General features: G+C 42.4%; 1 protein-coding gene across 1 annotated transcript; it reads right to left on the reverse strand.

Annotated features, from left to right (window-relative positions):
- Nucleotides 1-359: 359 nt before the first annotated feature.
- Nucleotides 360-13,741, reverse strand: lonrf1l (LON peptidase N-terminal domain and ring finger 1, like). Its single transcript, XM_017408649.3, has 12 exons — nucleotides 12,992-13,741; nucleotides 10,117-10,232; nucleotides 9,663-9,785; nucleotides 7,676-7,870; nucleotides 7,345-7,558; nucleotides 7,104-7,209; nucleotides 6,855-6,969; nucleotides 6,645-6,766; nucleotides 5,956-6,114; nucleotides 5,681-5,843; nucleotides 5,331-5,483; nucleotides 360-2,011 (listed from the first exon to the last, which is right to left on the reverse strand). The coding sequence occupies exons 1-12, from the start codon at nucleotides 13,596-13,598 to the stop codon at nucleotides 1,853-1,855; spliced, it is 2,232 nt and encodes a 743-aa protein (XP_017264138.1). The 5' UTR covers nucleotides 13,599-13,741; the 3' UTR covers nucleotides 360-1,852.
- Between the last annotated feature and the right edge of the window lie 6,418 nt (nucleotides 13,742-20,159).

The following is a 20,159-nucleotide window of genomic DNA, read 5'->3' on the forward strand; positions in this document are numbered from 1 at the left end:
GCAGTGGGTAAAGGGTGAGTTATGCAACGGCGGACTGGGCCGAACAGCAGTGCTGCATTGTTGCCCCCGTGTGGCTCACAAATGAACAGATTCATCAAAAGTCATGCAAGTCATCAAAATTGTATTTTGTTTTTTTTTTTTTTCCTTCTCAGAACTGTAGCCTAAAACTGAATATCGGCTTTCTCAGTCAGCATCTTACTGTGTGAGAGGTCACATAGAACCACTGCATGTTTCTTTTGTTCCCCCCTCCCTTTGTGTTAATCTTTGCAGATGTGAACACAACTTTTCTTGAATAAACTACTCAATTTTCCTGGTCTCCTGTTAAATACGCAAGAACAAAAAGAAAGCCAATGCTAACGTTGGAAAAAAGGAAAAAAAATGCATTTATTCATGAAAATTTATAACTTAAAACATTTCGGCAAACAAAAAAAGCAGGATTTGTCCAAAAAGCCATTGTACAAATGATTCACATTTAGCATCATCAACTTAGGTTTTTATGCTTTTTTTTAATAGATATTAATACTTAGTAGCTCAACTGAGAAACATATATTTAAAAAAAAAAACATTCATGCTATGGCAAAAACAAAAGGGGAATGGTAACCAATCACAACACAGAATGATGTAAGGCGAACGCAGCTGTGAGAGAAGAACTGCAGGTACCCTCCTCTCTCCTCCAAGCAGACAGCAGCTTTTAATGAGACTGGATCGGCTTTCTGCAATATCGCAAAAAAGCCATTTAGTATTCTTGAAAGTCAAAATCAAAATGACTTTTTTTTACCTTTTAAAAGATAATTTTTCTGTTTTTGGTCTACAGAAGAACAGCTGAACGAGAGAAGAGTCGGTGGGTGAAATGCTCTTGAGTGAAATCGTCCCGTTTTTCACAGGATTTCGGGTGAAATCGTACAGTAAATGGAAGCTAATCAGAAAAGAGAATGCCGTGGGGCAGTCACGGGAAGAAGAGTTGAAATAAACAACGAGGTGGAAACAAATGAAACCTCGGAACCATGCTCCTGAAGAACCTGGAAGCAAATCCAAAGTAAAACGAAAAGAAAAGGAAGAAAATCCGACGGCGCGGTTCTGCGAGCATGGAGGCCTCTTGCCGCTCTGCAGAGGTGGCAAATGGAAGTTGTGCGAAAAACTTCATAGGAGTAATACTTTTGTCACACGTGAGCCTTCAGTTGCAGTTAGGTTTTCCTCCAGATGGCTCCTCTGAACCGGACCGGACCTCGACTCACCTGTAAAGTCCAGCAATAATAGTGTCTTCTTACGTTCCAACCATCGTTTTGGACTTTCAGCATTTAGGAATTTGTCACACACACACACACACACACACACACACACACACACACACACACACAGGTGACTCTTCAGGTCTGGGACACACCCTCCTGAAGTAATCACCCTAACATTAGTGAAAACAATTGTTAGAAACAAGACTCTGTCATCTACTGCTGGATAAACAGCAAAATGCAAAAGCCACCTCTATCTTCTTTTTTTTTTTCCCCATTCCTAGAACCATTAAGGAAGTTCTGCTGAAGATGAACTACGGTACATTAGGAACGAGAGCAGATGCAAATGCTTAAATGTTTTTTGCAAGAAGAAAAAAAAAGTGTCACTGATGGTGTCCCTGAGGTGGTTTGGCAATAGCTCTGTTTTCTTCTTTTTTTTCTTTTTTTGGATCCACAGTTCAAGGATCTTAGCAGATTTACGCTGATCTTGTGTGTATTTCAGACAGAGAACGATAACTGCGGGTTCTGAAATATTGCTTTCAGCTGGTAGCAGACGAGACGTCGGTGTGGTGCTGAACGGTGTTTTCCCAAAGTCCCGGCAGGATGCTCGTTGAGGGGAAGCTCTAGTTGTTGGGCATGCTTTGCAGGTAAGTGAGGATCTGCTGGATCTTCACCAGGCGGTCTTTGAGGCTCGGCATGGAGAGAACGGAGAGCTGGTAGCGAGGGTCGATGGGCAGGACGGCCAGCAGCCACCAGCAGCAAGCTGGACCGTTCGAAGTCGCCTGGAGACAAAAGAGGGGAGGCCGCATCAAAACCCGCTCAGATATTTCTATAATGTCCCACCACTCTCCTGACTGCATGTGTCCACACGGGTCAGGCACCATCAGCTTCTCTGAACCGAGACACCAGCTTAAACTATCCACATCAGGCACTGGAAAGAAAAGTGAACGGAGTGGGGACGTTTTATATTGAAATTAGAATAACTTCAAAGATACAATCAATGGCTAGTCCCGCTGCAGCACAACACTCAGGAAGAGGAAAACCTTTTCTGGTAACAAAATATGCTGTATAAAAGTGGATTTTACAACAACAGATGTTGTAACCTTTGACAGTGAATGGCTGCTGCAAACACAGAGATAAACCTTTGCTGTTTTATGCAGAAACGTCCAGGAAGTTCCCCCCCATCAAGAGCTGGTTGTCGTCAGCTGTGGGCGTGCAGTACAGTCAGACTGAGGCACGTCTCAGTGGTCTGTGTGATGACTCGTTGATAAAATGTAACGGCGTCTGAGCGGAGGATGCGTCACATGACGTCGTCCTTAGATAAAGTCAGGGTTTTACTGAAATGGAACCACTACGTGTAGAACGCTGTGCTTTGGAATGGACCACGGTCGACACTTGGCCTTGATGAGCTGCTTTTCTTTTTTCGTTCTGACAACCAGAGCGGAGGACTGTGTGAGTTAGAGCAGCTTTATTGGGATTTCAGTCATGAATCCTAGACGTTTTAGACGTCTTACGTCTTCTGAACAACTCCTTTTGGACGTTCTATGCTCTAGTTTGGTCAGAAGGGAAGATTGTGGTTCTGCTGTAGCGGTTCTAAAGCTGTGGAACAATCTTGATTATAACAGTTTCACGATTAGTGTTTTCTTTTTCTAATTTTATGGTTTTATAGGACAGCATTTTGATGGCCTTTGGTTGTTTTTAAAAATAAAGATAACTTATTTGAGCTCACTTGCGAGCTGCAGAATTTGAAACTGCCCCTTTCTTCTTCTTGGATGACCACTGTGTGACGCTGGTGCCCTCGGAGCCCAAGCTCACGGTCCTCGAAGTAACGTCATCACTTTAAGGTAGCTTTTCGAGCGTGCTCTGCTGTCCTGTACTATTTATTTATTACTTTAAACAGATTTCTGAACTTCTGACATGGACATGATTATTGCTGTTGTGACCTGAACTTGGAAAACACTTTAGCTGCAAAACGTGTGAACTTAAACATTCAAAATGTGAGCTACTTTTTAAATTCAGGCCTAAACTGGCGACCATATGATGCATAATCTGTGTCATCATGGCAGGTGTGTGCGTATCACTTATCTGGAAATTTATTTCCCTAATTTATCAGAACAGCACGACGTGTGCTTGCAATCACTAACGTCATAATGCAGCTCTTTCACAACAGCAGTTTGGTTCTGATGACAGCAGCGATAGTCTCCTCTCCTCGCTCCTTTGCTGGGATTTATCAGCGCCGGAATCAAATCCAGTCGACCGTGACTTCGTCTCGAACCAATCAGCCACAACAACGTACACAAACAGAGATTTTTAAATGAACTCTAATTCCGCGTCATATTAGCTGAAACATGTCGAGCCTTTCCACAGGCTTCTGGCTGTTCCTGAGTCACAGCTACTCAGTATGCTTCACAAGCAATCTCTCCAAGCTACATAAGCGATGATCTAATGAAGCAGTCAGCCACACTGGAATGAGTTAACTCGGAAATGATCGTTTACAGTAATCTGCACGAGGCTTACACGACTGCGGCAGAACCGCTCCTCGTTTCTCTCAGAGAAATGGTCTTAACGTGGATCTGAGGTGAATGAAGTTTATTGGGTTCCTTTTCATTTTGCCAAAGACTTTCTAGGCTGCGCCGTGACAAGCGTTGTTACGTAACGGCATTAAAATCCTCAGTCCCCGTTTAGGTTTCCTATTGTGCCCGTGAACGCGGAGCTGGGGATTCTTTGCATGACACCGGCGTGACGCAACGCGACCTGTGAGATAACTGATGAAGCACCCATTAAGCTCTTTAGCCCACATTGTCAATAGACTCAGCGGCAGCTCTCCTAAGAGCTGTAATCCCTCGGAGTGCTCCTGGCTGAGTTCAAGCCAGAGCTGAACACAAAAAATTAAAAAAAAAAAAAACTATTCCTGAAACCTCCGAGGCGGCTGGATCTGTGTCAGTGGGAGTTTTCCCAACAGGCAACGTTTCATGAAGTGATTCCATTTAGGAACTAAAAGTGTTTTTGCTTTATGGGTCAAAGTCATAAAGGCTTCAGAATACCTACATGCTTTTTCCAGGTACCAGTTGTGATTATTAATAATAATAATAATAATAATAAATACAAAACAACGACCTATTAACTTCCCTTCTGACTTCTTCCTTCAAAATGTCAGTCAGGATTGGTCAACTCACACCCCCAATACTGTTTGTGTAGTTCAATTTGACAGAAAGTATAGTCATGTTGGAGAACTCTAAATTAAGTGTTAAAGTCTTGCACTTTGTTCATCTTATAAAGAATTATTTATGAGGCTAAAGATGAACAACAGTGATAGAAATATATGGCAAGTCAATCTGATAACACCAAGAATTATTAGTAACGGCTCGCCTTTGATAAAAAGGTTTAATGAAATTTGAAGTGAATGAATGTTTCTTTCTTTATGAGAGGACATTTCTCAGGTCACAATTAATATATCTGACAAACGGGCCTCATTTTTAATGTTTCAAAGTGAGATACTTAAACCAGTTTTCCACAAATATAGAGAAGACAGACCTGCATAGTTCAGCGTTTAAAGCACTTTGAACAACCGTGTGTTGTTGTTAAATGTGAACATAAATAAATTTGATTTGATTAAACTTTAAAGAGGAGTCTACACAAATCAATGTTTCATATTTTTCTTTAAGGCTTTAAACTTTCTCTTTAATTTAATGTAAAAATACCAATACCTGTCAACAGTTTATTACAGATTTTTAATTTCATAATGTAACTATAACTATATACGTTTAAATATGCAGTGTTTGCAGTTTTAAAAAGTATGAGGTACATTTTGCAGGTCTGGGTCAATTTTATTTAGTAAGAAACGGTCCAATAATTGATCTCATGATTGGAAAGGTTGCAGATTCCTGTTAGTGAAATGCAGTTAGGTCTAATAGGACAGTGTGTAAGCAGGCATTTTTTTAAATATTTCTAGAGAAATGTGTTTATATATAATAAGTTACAGATTATGAATCAGTGAGATTTGTGATGCTCTCTATGAATGTGCTCTGAACATTATCATGCCAGTTCCTACATGTGGGTGGGGACTCTCTTTAGTTGACTGTAAACAAACTGGGCGTGTACCTGAATGTCAGCTTCCCGCTCTGGCATTGGTCCGAAGTGCTGCAGAATCTGGTTGTGGAAGTGGATCTTCAAGTTTTGGAACCAGACTTGGGCCTGTTCGTACACTGCATCGTGCAGCTCTTGTAGCTTTTCTAGTTCTTCTCTGTCGTCCACCTGGCAGGTAAATGATTGGTCAGTTTTTTCCACTGGGTGAACTTAATGACTGCAATTTGAAAATGGCTTGCAGTTATGCCAGTTTTTTTGTTTGTTTGTTTTTAGAAAACACTTCATGATGCATGAACTACATCAAACTTGTGCGAGAGATGAAGTTGAAAAACACCAAACAAAAGCAACCTTACTGTAGCTCTTACCCTGCTGTCCTCCAAGTGCTCGATATCTGCTGTGTTGTAACCATCCTTCATTCCTCGAGACAACACCCGGAAGCGTTTTCCTCCGACGGTGTCGACCACAGATCGTCCGTCAGGGAGGAAATGGACGCTCCTGATGATCAGCATGCAGCCGTAATCTGCAAACCTGGACCCGTGAATAAAGTTGTGTCTTTTATTATCAGAAACTCGATGACGACTGGTCGTAGTGCAAGATGTCCTCTAAAAAAAATTACGACTGTGTGCGCTGACATTCTTACCCTTTCTGAGGGTCGTTGATACACATCCCAAACTGGTGCGTGCCTATGTCCATGCAGCGGCGAATCATGAGGCGGTAACGTGGCTCAAAGACATGCAGGGGACAAGGCACGGTGGGGTAAGCCATGGTACACACAAAAATAGGCACATTCTTTGTCAGGCTGCGCAGAGGAAAAGAAAGACAGGTCTATTTAATTACAACAGACTTGAATGCATTTTATTTTGATGTTTCTGTAGCGAGATCGTTGACTCCCGGTTTATTTTGTGCTTGCGTTTCCTGTCTAGCCCAGTTTCACACAGAGTCACGGTAAACATTATTTATGTACTGGCAGCCCCTCTGAAGAGGCAAAGAGTGTGTTGGTGTCAGTATTTAATATGATATATTTCTCAGCATATGTCTGTTAATATGTTTATTTTGCATATGTTTAAGACAGCATGTGAATGATGTAAAATAATTAGTTGCGCATGTTCTATATGTGTTCCAGCTTTTACAGTGATGATATGATGTACTACAGCCAATGAAATAAGGTTCAAAAGGTGTTAAATCTCTTATAACCGCGAGTAAAATTTTATCCTTGTTCGAGGGGCATGCTACAGGGATCATTTAGATCTTTAAAACCTTTGTAAATCTTCTGCATACAGTATTTTAGATTGAAGACTGGAAGCGATGGACAAAAAAAACCCTACTTACTCAGATAGCTCTTTGTTCTCCTCCAGATGAGTTTTAGCCCTCTCTTCATACTCTTGACTCAAGTGCTGTTTGATCAGCGCGTCCAAGACAGCGGTCACCGTGTACTTCCTGCAGGCTAGGTACTGGAGACAGCAGTAGAAGGTTACAACAAGTTACACCGTGAAGTAGGAACGCATCTCGGATGAGTAGACGTTACGATCCCATTCTCACCTCTTTCAGGCTCTCTTTGCAGAGGGGACACTGGGGCGTGTGGTCCAAGCAACGCTCCAAGCAGTTTTTACAGAACGTGTGGCCACACGGTGTAGTCACAGGCTCATAAAACAATCTGTATTGGTCAGTGAGACGTAATCGTCATCTGGCTGTTCAGGCTGGCTTCGCCGGGCTGTTCAGTCAAGATTTACAGGTACAGTGCAGAGCTGGCAGTAAACGTGTCCTTGGGGCGCACCAGTGTGTCCTTACCTCATGCAGAGCGAACACTCCAGGTCACTGGGGTCCAGCAGGTCCTTAGGAATATCTCTGCAGGGTTTTGCTTTAGCGGTTTGTTGTTTGGAGCCTTTTGCTGCACCTGAAGTCAGTCAAAATTAACAATAGGAACTTATCCACCTGTGTTGCTGAAACAGTTTAATCTTCCTCCGTTTGAAAGATGCGACTACAAAGACAGATGTGGAAAAGAAAAGAAAAGAGAAGCTTGACAACTCACCTTGTTTTTTATGTTTGCTACTTCCACTGTCCACAACACAAGGTTCCATGTCTGACACAGACAGCTTCCTCTTCAGCAGACTCCCCTTGTCCTGGTCGCCCAGTTGAGGAGCCGAGCTAACTCTCTTTAGCCCCTCTTCACCGCTACTAGAGCCGTGCATTCGGAGCGACTGGGCTCGACTTAGACCGGGCCGCTCTGAGCTCTCACACCATTTCTGGGGGTGCGACACAAAAATATGAGTCTTTAGACGAAAAGCAGGAACCGCACTAAAAAACTAAAAAAAAAAAAAAAAAACATGCAACAAGAGCGTCACTGTTGGCTGTGCAGATACCTCCTGGCTGTCTCTGTGGTGTGCAGAAGAGGCACGGACTTGGTGTTGGTGAGGTTTCTGAGCCGGGCTCTCCGGCTGAACTGGAGCGTCTTCCACAAGAGTTTTAGTACGCAAGTGAGGCAACAGGTTCTGCGTCGTTTCCCTCAGACCGACTTTGACGTTCTCATCTGCCGGAGAGAGCAGGTCGCACAAGATCTGTAAAAGATAATCAACTCATCATGTCGGAGGTTGGGGTCACACAAAGCAAATATGAGCCTAATGAGTCAGACAGTGGAGTACTGATGTCATGGAAGTTTATTCTTGGCACTGGATTCATATCAAGTTGCTGAAGTTGATACGTTGGCTGGAAGAAAAAAAAAAATCAACACCAGCGTGCAGTCACTGTCATGTGATATTTGTAATTTACGTTTGTGGGGTTTTGCTCCAGTTTCAGCTCATTTCTAAGTAAATATTCAGCATCATTCTGCTGCTCTGCCATCTGTTAGAGCTAGCTTTAGGCAGAAAGGCATATTACTATGACTTTGTTTTTATGAAATATTTTGGTATACAGAAAGCGGAGACCGTTGGTAACATTATGGTCTACTGATGAGCGGCGAGAGACGCCATACTGCTGCTGAACAGATGACTAGTCCGAGAGGGGACTTCTTCCAGATCGGAGAAAATATGTTGACAACGACCAAAAAAAAAAAAGAAAACAGACATATTGATGATTCGAAGATGCAAAGACAAGCTTTTGCATTAAAAACTGAAGAACATAAAATGGTAAAAAGTGTCTGATAATAAAATTGCTTTTATATAGTCTAACTTCCTTGTTTTCAAACATACATGAGAAAATGCTAAATTCATCCTTTTCGAAGGCTGTGCAGAAACCCCGAAACAAGCTGTACTCATCGTGCTCCTGATGGTCAAAGGAAGATTTGTGTTTTGCTGAAAGTGCACGAGTCAAATGTGTGTCACTTGCTGAATATAACCACAATGCTGTCTCTGTTCTGTCGTTAAGTGGTACTAATGTCATTAAAGACGGAGTCACAGGACCTGACCCACTAGCAGCTTATGTAATTCCATGAGAGGTGATCAGAGAAGAGGTAGAAACTGGTTTAAATATATTTACAGCACAGGTCAAACATCCTCTGTCTCACACAGACAGTTAAAAGGTCATTTTATCCAGCCTATTTTGCAGAAAGACTTGCTAAGAGCCTGAATCAATTAGCCTCAGGAGCATCCAGTCTTCATCAACCATAATAAAAAAACAACATCTTTGCCTTCACTAAAGCGTCAGCAGTAAAAGTCTGTTATTTTATTTTGTTTTAGACAGTTGTTTAAATTCTACATAAATTTATTACACAAACATAACTTATTTTTTGTTTATTTCCTCATTTATTTCACAGTCTGAGTCTCTTTGGTGTAGATTTCCAAACTTCAGTTCACTTAGTTATGTCTCGACCGAGCTGAACTTTTGGCCCCATGGGTCAGACGTTTCTGTCTCCTCATTATCAGTCCGGTGCAAGATTTAATAACCAGTTCTACTCCTGCCAAAAACAGCCTCCACGTAATAACGAGTCCGAGATAATAGTGTTGTTTGAAACTGCTCCAAAAAAAATAATACAGTCGACAAAAGTGACTAGATTCTAGTTTGGAAAGCTTAAAAACTGGGTCAGCCGTGTGTTTTGAAGGAGATGCTTTTATCAGGACGCTTATAAAGTCAAAGTAACGTAGTCAGTGAAGTCAGTGTTGTAAACAACTGACGCTGAGTGCGGTCGACTCCTCAGAGATGACTCATGTAACTTGACTCCGTGAAGAGATGATGTTTAAATGTTAAGAAGCCCCCCCCTCTCGGTTGGCCTGCAGTGAACTCTGGCTCACTCCGTCATCCTGCAACTGACCAAAACTGAAGTGACCACTTTAGCGAAACAACAGCCTGATATGTTCTTTTCCACGCAACCAGAAACCAAAAACAAAAATAAATTAATAAATTAAACTCTCCAACCTTTTCCACTTGTCTTTTAGCACCAGGGAAGTCTTCATCAACAGTCAGACAGTGAAGGAAGACTTGGAGGGACTCGTCCACCTGACCCATCTCGTGCAGCACCGTCGCTTTCCTGAACAGAGTCTGAAACAGAAACACACACACACAATCCACGTTTAATGTGTTAGTCGCATAGGAAAAACACACAAAACTCACTACTAAATAAACCCTTTTAAAAACCAATTTTTATACCATGACAAAGAAATACAACACTTTGAAGATTGTCTGGATAATCCAAGATCTGCAGTGACAATTTAGTGATGGCTAATTTGAAGTTTGTCCCGTTCTGTGTTTTGCCAATTTTGAGTCTTTGTCTTAAAAACGTGATGCAGTAGTAAAAGGTTACTAATCATTTGGTTTTTGACATTAACCAAAGGGGGTAAAAGATTTGCCGTTTTGGCACTGAGTGACCTACTTCAGCAGAGCAGCTGGACCTGGAGCAAAATTCGGCGTCCTCCAAAGCGAGCCCGTACTGTTTCAGAGCCGTGTACGCTTCGGCTCGAGACAACCGAGCCTCGGTCAAATGTGGATCTGCAACAAGAAAAGAAAAAAAAGGAAACATTCATCATTTTTAATATCTAACAGAGAATCCTTTATCCAGTGGAGAGAAACGGTTACAAATGATGCTCATGTTGGTTAATATGACTCATCTAATACCTTAATAGACACGTTGGCATGAAATTGCGTGTTTAGTTTTCCTTCTGACTGGTAAGCCTGCAGTACTTTTTAGTTGCACAGTGATATTATTTACTTTAAATGCTTCATGCGAGTCATTACCTAATCACACCATGACCCAAAATGTTATATTAACTGTGCCATTGACTTCTCTGTGAACAAAGTAAAAGATAAATATATTACATAAGCCTTTAATAGAGCAGCAAGAGATCAGTGGGCTCTTTCATTTCTGTACTCAGTTTATGATTTGCTTAAAAATAAAAACATCAGATAAGTCTCAAACCTTGTGAGGCTCAAAACCCAAAAGTGGTGGAAAAGGGAAATCATTTGTTTTTATTCTTCTTATGGAGGTACCATCGTTTTTCTAAGACAGACTGGTTTTCATTTAATGATAATAAAAAAAAAAAAAAATCACAACTTGTTCTGCAGACTGATGGGTGATTTCAGACATTAGATGTAGCCAATCTACATTCCGTTCACGTTTAATGAACTTTTTTCATGGACCGTGGTGTAATTTTTCAACATGTTGCACTCAAATCCATCCCATTGCTGTGTATAACCGAGACACATTGGGGACACGCTTATTGAACACGTGTTTGTCAGATGTCAGGGTAAACGGGGCCGACTTTGACTGGACGTAATGAGGTCAGCGGGGCACTCAGAAGTGAGTGGAGGAGTCTGTCCTGCTCTCAGGTTGTTGGAATCAGCGTGGGCTGACACATAAGAAAAAGGACAAACAGACGACAGACTCTGCTACTTCAACCCAGCACCAGGAGACGGTCTTCCTTTTCTTTTCCCCAGATCATGATAAACAGGTGCTGCTTACGAGGCCTTCGATTTACAGTTTATTAGCTTTTCTGCCCGAGTCCCTGAGAGAAGCGTAACGCAGAAACAAATGATGCTGTGCCTCATCGTTTCGAAAGAGGACGCTGAGTTTGTCGAAGCCAGCCAACACTCGACCTGGGTTTACTTTGCTAAATATCGTGAGGAGCAAAAGCAGGCAGGTCACGTAAATGCAGACAAGTGCACAGTTAGACATCCCAGATCAGCTCTGAAGCACGTTAGGGCTGCCTGGCACTAAAAACATTTACAGCCTTGCATAATCAGATTTTTACTCAGTTTACCCGTTGATGATTCACATGTCACTAAAACACTCCCAGAGCTTTAAAACAGTGTCCCAAATCTGAAGGTGAAGCCTCATAATAGTAAAATAAAACTAAACCTAATTTCATATTGGCAACGACAAATAGCTGAACCTGTCTGACCTTAAAAAGTCAACTACTTGACAAATCCTTTTTAAAGTCACTGACGTCCTTCTTACGCAGACGTGTGTGTGTGTGTGTAACCAAACACCCTGATAACATCCTTCTGCTGGTGTTTGGGGGTCACAGAGGTTAACAGAAAGACTAGATATTATATTGTATGATATATTATCACCTGATGGGTCAATGCTATGACACAGACCTTATGCCAGACTATAAAGCAACTGCAAGCCCAGCAGTGGTAAAAAGAAAAGAGATGGTTATTCCTACATAACTGGAGGTTATTAAGGCTGTTAAGGAAGAACACCTGAGCATGTTGAAGCTGCACACACACCCCAAGTTTAGCGTCACTGCAGTATCTGTGAGTGCAAAATCAATATTGCAAAGGACTGCAATAACACATAGGTCTTTATATTATGTTTGATCAATCCAAAAGGACTATTACTAACCTTGATGCCCACACTTGGTGGTGTAGATGATAGTTACGACAGAAGAGAAAGTGAGGAGTGAGGAAAATATGGGTTTACTGCAACTGATATCATCACTGTTATAATAAACAATATTATGGCACATTGCAAGTTTTTGCAATATTGTGCAGCATTATAATATAGTAATATTTATTCTCTTGTTTTGGTGCAGTGCCTTGCCTGAAATGCACTACGACTAGCAGTCATAGCATGTTTTAGTCTTAATAAAAATGACCTGCTCAGAGCCAACTAAACCTGCTTAAGTATTAAGCAGTCGTATTATTTCACGAGGTTTTACTTATAAGTGTCTATTTCCCTTCACCTGTGCTTTCCTCTGACCCCCTCCATGCATCACTCAGATGTTTACAGTTAAATAGTGTCACAAAAGAGGCTTGGTTTGCTCTCTATTTATTGCATAAAAAGCCTATTCGCTGCCATGCTTCGCGTCTGTAACACTAAGGACCATAACTGGGCGGTGTAGATGTTCTTCCAGTAAAAGCCTTTATGAAACCGTGCTTCATAACAGCTGGAACAATTACAAAATAAAGAAAGGCCTCCTCCCTGTTTGACAAGTTATAAAACTGGCCCCTCTGTGTGTCACGACCTGACTTATGCAACTTTCTCCAACTGCGCATGCGCAGAGGGTTGAATTTCGTAAGCAAGGCCATGCAGACTTCTGTGTTATCCAAGCAGGAGGCTTACACAGGCACATTTCAGTCAAAACAATTGTCACTAAACCTTTTCCCTCCGGGCAGCCCGATAACAGAAGCTGTCACACAAGCACACTCGGATATATTACACTATTTATCGCCAGATAATGTGGCAGCAGCTAGCGAGCGAGCAGCAGACACACCTCTTTCCACAAGCATGCCATAACAACACTCACCTGAGCGGAGGACGTCGCTCGCCAGCGACACGGCTTCTCCGTAGAGTTTTCTCCTGCACAGCGACTCCACTTCGCGCGACGCGTTCGACCTGCCCAGCTCGTCGGGGAACCACTTTTCTAGGAGTCCGCACAGGGTCACGTTGGCTTTCTCCCTGCCGCTCACAGCCTCGCCGCACAGCTTGCACGAGGCGACGAGCCGCCGACGCACGCACCGTTTGCAGTACGAGTGTCCGCAGGCCACGGTGACGGGCCAGCCCAGGAAGCCGCGGCAGCCTGGGCAGTCGAACCCCGCGGAGGAGGCGGCGGCGGCGGCGGCGGCGGCTGCGCTCCGGCCCGCACAGGCATCCGGCCCTGCCGCTTTCCTCCTGAAGTTACGGAGGATACATTCAACCAAAGTGCTCAGCTGCTCCGGACGCACGGGTCCGTACCGAACAGCCGCGGAAAACCAGTCAATGGCCTCCTTCAGACAGTCTTCAGACGCGAGCGCGTTCCCTTTCCGAAGTATAACTTCACGGTGGCCCTCCTCCTCTTCCTCAGAGGCATTATTGTCCCCGTCAGCGCCGATGAAGAAGGCGCTTCTCTCCTCCGGCTGCGGTTTTAGCGGCATTGAAGTGCTCGAGAAGTGCTATTTACATTTGTCTTTCCGCCTGTCAGCGTGTTTATACATTTCGCTGGCCGCCGTGGTCTTTATTAGTACTATAGTGAAAAGGATTTCCCCCCCACAGACAAGATACTCCGCTCCTTACATAAAAAAACTACGGTCATGTGACCGGCGAGCTCGTCCCGTGATTGGTCGGAACGTCTCTGTTACAAAACGTGCGCTGGAAAGTTTCATAACTACGGAAAAGACGCAGTGAAGTTGGCAAACTGCGCTAGGATTTCTGTGCACTCATTTACCCCAGCTGCTTACCTGCCCTCAGACATTAAATCAGATCTGATCACATAGAAATAAAAATAAAGAAAAATAATAAAGTCATGTCACTGATTTTGTAACACGTGTAGTTTATGTAAATGAAGCAGTCTGCATTAGTCCTGTCAGTTACATCCTGTTTGATTTAGAAGAAGTAGCACACACCCACACAATGAATAAAACCACGCAATGCTGCTGCAGATTTAGCCATTAGATTGACCTGCTCTGAATACATTTTTCGCATATTTCTAATGCTTAACCTCTGATAGGCATCGAGTTTGGAAAGGTTTTGCAAAAAAATGCCCATAGAGTAAAAAACAAACAAACAAACGCATCATTATTTTCTAAGGTGACTTCTCTGTAGTGTCTTTTAAAGAAAATGCCTTCAAATCAAACCAAACTTTACTTTAACCCAATTTTATTCCAGCCAGAATAAAATCACAATTTGAAAAATGCACAAAACTACACATGCACTTTGCAAAAATGACATGATAGACATGATATTCAGACACACATGCAGTAAAAAGCTTTGTTATAATAGTGCTAGTACACAAACAATAAACCTTTTTTTTTAAAAACTATTTGCAGTGGGGGCTTTTCTCAGATGTAGAGGCAGTCTATTACATTTTATTGGAGCACAAAAACAGAAGGCAGCCTCACTGGATTTGCAGTTGAAGAGAGGTTGAGAGGTTTAACTAAGTTACCGCGGTCTGCAGACCTGAGTGGTCTGACGTGGCTCTTCACTACTGTGGTGCAAGAGCATTTAAACTTATTATACAAGTACTACGATCATAAAAGTGATCCTGCTCTTAATAGGAAGAGATCTTAGAACAAGTGTGCAATGCGTTCAGTTTCCTCGGTACCTGTGAGAATACCAGCAGCAGCATTTTGAATCAGCTGCAGTCTGTGTGCAGCACATTTGGGGAGGCCTGTAAAAAGACTATTACAGGAGTCTAACCTGCTGATTATAAATGCATGAATTAAGAGTCTTTAATGTTTGACATGTTTCTCAAGCGATTAAAAGACAATTTAGTAACGTGACTGATGTGACTTTTTCCACACGTTTGTGTGAATTTTAGCTCACAGCCTTGACCTGCTGTAAAAAGAATAGAAAAAACAAATAGAAATAGAAAATAGAAACATTGGACTGGTTGGTGGAGGCAAGTAAACCACAATGTGATTGAGAATGCCGCGATAATTAACACCAGAGTAAAGCCTGGAAATTGTTATTTACCTGCAACTCATCAAAAACAGTCAGAGGAAAATACTCATGCAGAACGGAATGACAATAAAATAGTCTCTAACATATCTGATCTTTGACACTTTTACATAGCTTTTATATAAATCTGGCCCATGGCTTTAAAAAGGTGCCCAGTTTGTTTTATGTATACATATAAAGTGACTAGTCTTACATAACCCTAACTATCACCAGTGTGGCCCCGACCCTAAACTAAACTTAATTCCCACCTTAGACCTAAACTTAACTCTTAACCCAAAAAAAGCTTCCACCATGTTAGGACCAAACTTTGGTCCCCATAAGGTCTACTGGTCTTTAAAAGAGATTATACCAGAAAAACCTTTAAAAGGTAACAAATACAACAAAAAACAAGTATACACACATTCATATTTCTATCCTTATTCAGACATTGATTGACTTCCATTAATTTCTGTAGCCGATCCCTGACCCTGACCCTGACCCTGACCCTGACCCTGACCCTGACCCTGACCCTGACCCTGACCCTGACCATGACCCTGACCATGACCTTGGTACATGCCTAACCCTAATCCCAGCCTAAACTCAGTTCACACCTTAGCCCTAAACCTAACCCTTAACCCCAGAATGACGTTCTGTTGTATTAGGACCAGGCTTTGTCCCTATAAGGACTTCCAGCCCTGACTAGGTAGGTGATTATACCAGGTCCTAAAAAGGTAACAAAACCAAGTACACACACTCACACACAAAGTTATTCACTTCAGTTCTTCATGGTGTCAGGACACACTAACTGTTCTCACAGCCACTGTATTTAAACTAATCAGAAGCCCAGTACAATAAAAACAGTGATAAATCTTAGCTATAAACTAAGACACCCCCTCCTCCCAACACAAACTGGGATCAGTTTTTTTAGGGACAGCTCTGATAGCTACAGTATGGTATCTTTAAATCCTGCAGTGGCCAAAAATGTCAAATGATTCTAAAACTTTATTTAATCTTTACTTTTAATCAGTGTGTAATTTATGAAACAGTGTTCCAGAGAAGCTTTGCTTTGAGTTAGAACGCCTACCACTGTTCTGATAATATCTGTGAAGGCAATGTTTGTCTGAGAATATGATGTTTTGTCTACCGCAGCCTTAGGAAAAAAACATGGAAATATAAGCGTTGTTGCTGCGACACACAGAGAAGGCGAGATCCAGATCACAAGACTGTCTGAACCACGTGACTCTAAATTTGTTCAGATGAATTCTCTCCTGCTGTCAGTTCCCGAGTCCTTTGTTTAAATATGAAGTAAATAACCCACAACAGTCTCCAAGTTTGTTTCTAGGAACTATACAAACTAAATAAAATAAAATAAAATAAAATAGACTCATGGACTCTACACTGGGTGTGAAATGATTCTGTTGGTCATGTTTGTGTTTCTTTTCATGTATGCAGTGGAAAAGTGGTACATTGAAACTCATTAAAGTACAAAGTGTGTGTGACCTGGCAGGGCTTTCAATGTTCTGGAAAAAAACACTCCCATCTAGTGGTCAAAGTTTATTATTGCTGTACTGGCAGGCTGGATGGATGGATGGATGGATGGATGGATGGATGGATGGATGGATGGATGGATGGATGGATGGATGGACTCATTGGCTGCACCTGTCCCAGACTTTGTTCTTCCTCTTCGGCCATATCCAACTAAAACAACAATCTCTATGACCTGAAGCAGCCTGGTAGATGACTTCCCCAAAAAGCTCCTGCAGCCAACTTCTACTGGGAAGAGTTTAGTTTGTTAGTTTTGACCAGCTTAAACTGGAGACCATCAGCTTAGGTTTGTCTAGAAGAAGCATCCTTGAGCTTCTTTGCACAAAATTTGTAAATATCCGAATACAGAAAGGCGATACTGACATGTAGCTGCTTTGGTCTATGCAGCTGCTTTACTCCAAAACCAAAGTCGAAGGAGAATTTGTTTTGGTTTGTTTGTTTTTGAATATCCATCCACCCATTTTCTTTACTTGCTTTTCCTTCCCGGGTCATGGGGAGCTGGTGCCTATCTCCAGCTGTCAGTATGCAAGAGGCGGGGGACGCCTTGGACAGGTCGCAAGTCCATCACAGGGACACATAGAGACAAACAACCACTCATGCTCTCACCTAAGGACAATTTAGAGTTGCCAATGAACCTAACATGCATGTTTTTAGTCAGAGGGAGGGAACTGGAGAACCCGGAGAAAACCCACACATGCATGGGGAGAACATGTAAACTGTGACCTGCTCTCTTGAGGTGACAGCTCTAACCAATGCTCCACCGTGATGCCCAACAGAAGTGACCAAAAGTGAACCGCAGAATCAGAAAACTTAAAGAAGAAACTGCACAGTGTCTGTCTTGGTTTGTGTTATTTATTCTGAAACTGTCTTTTCAGTTCAGAGAATCAATGAAAAATAAAACTATATTCTTTAGAACACAGGAAAACTTTTTGCTGCACTTTATTTTTATTTTTGCACTTTTGGTTTCTTAGATGGGTTGTAAAACTGTCTTTGTTTTTTTTTGTTTGTTTGTTTTGCATTTGTATTTGAGAAGAATATTTTATGTCTAAGTCGAAAAAAAAACGTAACATTATTGATGCTGTGACAATTGTAAATGTATTTCAGTAGGACTATTAACTGTAGTTGGTATGGATGATATGAATATGGTAAACATGTAGAAATAATTCAACTATAAACATTAGTAAATATTGCTGTGTAAAACCAGGCAACAGAGTGGCTGAGGAGTGCAAAGAGGCGTGTGGTACGATGCTACAGACCAGTGTTATTTTGTAGAACCATAAGAGGGCAGTATTGAACTGTGTAAAACGCAATTCCAAGAGTGTTTGCACAGTATGGCTCTAACATTAAGCAGAAACAACTCACCAGCTCAAAATATGGATGTAATTTATAGTTTTAGCATGAAGAAGATAAAACTTGGAGCCAAAGAGGAGAGTTGTGTCAGAGATTTAGTGGCAGGAAAAATGCTGGCCCTACTTCTGCACGATTCTTTTAACTCACAAACAGAAAAAACAAACTGTTTGTGTTCTCACTGATCATGCTGAGCATCCATCCAGTGCTTCTTCTTTCACCGCGCCTCTCAATCAGACGTGTGCGGCCCCCGACATGTCAAATGCTCACTGCCATCTCTGGACTGGCACGGTTTTCAGTGTACCAAGCCATGACAGGAAAACCTTACACAGCCCCCTGTGTGTGTGTGTGTGTGTGTGTGTGTGTGTGAGTCCCGGTACTACACATTCTGACCAAACAAACGCTCAGAAACTTTCCCGCCAGCCTTTGGAGTTTCTGAAATATCGAGCCTCACTGAGAAATGGTGCAAAGTCAACGCCGCAAACACCGTGTTGACTAACACTTTCATCCTTTCCCATGTTGACTCTTAAAATATAGTCTTATCCGCAGTGATATACCATTCCCGTTGCCACAACAGTGCTTACCAGTCATCCATCAGAACAGCCCGGCCAGCTCGCAGATAGTGTATGTCACAGTGTTTCTGCTGTAGTTGCCTTGTTTTTTTTTTTAGATTTACTATTAGTAATACTGGTGGTGAGAAAGCTGGGAGGAAAAACTGTGTGGCATGAGGCAATAAATAAAACTGCTCGTGTTGAATGTAACCGTACGTTGTTATTTACTGGATGGAGCTGATGTTTCGGAGGAACAACAGCAAAAAATAGCTCTTGGCTGAGGAAAATCGTTCATGAAAGACGTTATAGCACTTTTCCACTGCTCTGAACTGAGAGTAGCAAAGTGAGACAAACTGCAGGATGAACACACACACATATATACACACACACACAAGAATGCACACGTTCATATTCATTTATCAATGTGGGAAACCTTCAGCTCCAGATTCTCAAACAGCAGGGCGGGAATGCAGCCCTGGCGCTGGTCTCTCCGATTATCTGGCCCCAGCATAATCTTCCCGAGGTGTTTGGGCTGCCCAGGGGAAAACACACACACACACACACACACATACACAAGCACGTGGAAAAAACACTCCAATGAGACTAGAATCAGCTTCGTCTGTAGGTGTTTGTGTTATTCAGACAAGGAGGGAAGAGACAAATGCGAAGACAGGCGCGTGTCTTTGGATACGTGCGTGTTTGTGTTTCTTACGAGGCTCTGGATCATTTTTAGCTCAACTCTGCCAAGTGTGCCAGTGTAAACTGTCTTGGCAGAGGGCTTTTGGTATCAAGCTGACACTTGTTTCTGCTGTCAGATTATAATAACTGTGAATTAAACTATGGAAGCTTTATGGGTTTATGATCTAACCAGTGTTCAGGTGAGAGCAATGCAGGAACAAGGACAGCACAGGAAAGATACAGGAAAGTTACAAATTATAACTTTGTGTTTGGAAATATACTCACCGACAAAGAAAGATTCATGTTCATTTCCATTATGGATCTAAATTGGTTGATGGGCATGGAAATGATTAGTTTTTTTCGAATGGACACCAGAAAGGGCAGATTGATGGGCGTCACATTGTGGGTTTGCAGCTGGTCGTATCGTGCAGTTGCATCGGGGCGTAAAGATTTTCAAGTGTCTTGATGTTGGAACAAATGGGTACATGAGGACACCCACATAGATCGATTACCCAAGGCAGAACACGCTGCCAAGTGTGTGCGCCAAGCATTACACAATGACAACATCTGCCCCTCCTATCCAGACACAGGTATTCGACTCTTTATAACGCCCAGCTTCATACCAAAGATGACTAAAATGTGCCAAGGGAAGAAAATCAGTCCTGCCAGTGTTATGAAGAGACAAGTCAGCGTTACTTGTGATGCCATCAAGGCTAACTTTAGGTCACCTGTGGCTTTGATTTGAAGGTTCCTGTGTGAACAGCACTATGTCCTGTGTCCCGACGTCTTACCCCTCCTGAGGCAGCACTCTGGTACACTCTTTCAACAAAACGACGCCCGTTCACACACAGCGCACAGTTTTATGGACAGTCGGTGTCACGCTGAGGGCCTCTCGTGGTCAGCCACGCCCCTCGATCTTTCCCCAATCGATCATGTTTG

This window comes from Kryptolebias marmoratus, linkage group LG3 (assembly GCF_001649575.2).
Source record: "Kryptolebias marmoratus isolate JLee-2015 linkage group LG3, ASM164957v2, whole genome shotgun sequence".
Classification (NCBI taxonomy): domain Eukaryota; kingdom Metazoa; phylum Chordata; class Actinopteri; order Cyprinodontiformes; family Rivulidae; genus Kryptolebias; species Kryptolebias marmoratus.

What these genes read in the sequence shown, in the direction of transcription:
- lonrf1l (XM_017408649.3), bottom strand. Translation starts at nt 13,598, where the DNA reads ATGCCGCTAAAACCGCAGCCGGAGGAGAGAAGCGCCTTCTTCATCGGC. An exon ending in GAGAACAAAGAGCTATCTGA is followed by an intron (nt 6,115 to 6,644) that starts GTAAGTAGGGTT and finishes TCCTCTGCGCAG; the next exon opens with CCTGACAAAGAATGTGCCTA. An exon ending in ATCAACGACCCTCAGAAAGG is followed by an intron (nt 5,844 to 5,955) that starts GTAAGAATGTCA and finishes TCACGGGTCCAG; the next exon opens with GTTTGCAGATTACGGCTGCA.